Genomic DNA, 327 nt, shown 5'->3' on the forward strand with positions numbered 1-327 from the left:
TATTCTCTATATTACACTGAAACGTGTATATGTCGTACTAGGAGAATATTGTTTTGATCTTTTCATGAATTTCCAGTAGGAACCATTTATCTTCCGTTGCAATAAGAACTGCAAAATAACTTTTCAGTCATAAACAACGTAAATACTATTCAATCCATATTTACAATGTTGATATTATTATTCTTTTATCATCTTAACACCCTGTATACTTGAATATATAATCATTACATTTGCATTAGACTTTCAACCATTCTATTTTGTAAACGTGAGAAGAAGGTCATCCAATTCAACATTAACTAAGAAAGAGAGAGATAAGGAGGGAGAACC

The 327-nt window shown here is 30.0% G+C and overlaps 1 protein-coding gene across 1 annotated transcript in view; it reads right to left on the bottom strand.

Moving 5' to 3' along the window:
• Positions 1-37: 37 nt before the first annotated feature.
• LOC119591831 (keratin-associated protein 5-4-like) overlaps positions 38-327 on the bottom strand; it is a 6,152-nt gene continuing 5,862 nt past the window's right edge. Inside the window, exon 7 of the mRNA XM_037940574.1 lies at positions 38-108. Coding sequence (XP_037796502.1) covers positions 38-108 — 71 coding nt within the window. The remainder of the gene's footprint in view (positions 109-327) is intronic.

This window comes from Penaeus monodon, chromosome 29 (genome assembly GCF_015228065.2).
Source record: "Penaeus monodon isolate SGIC_2016 chromosome 29, NSTDA_Pmon_1, whole genome shotgun sequence".
NCBI lineage: Eukaryota > Metazoa > Arthropoda > Malacostraca > Decapoda > Penaeidae > Penaeus > Penaeus monodon.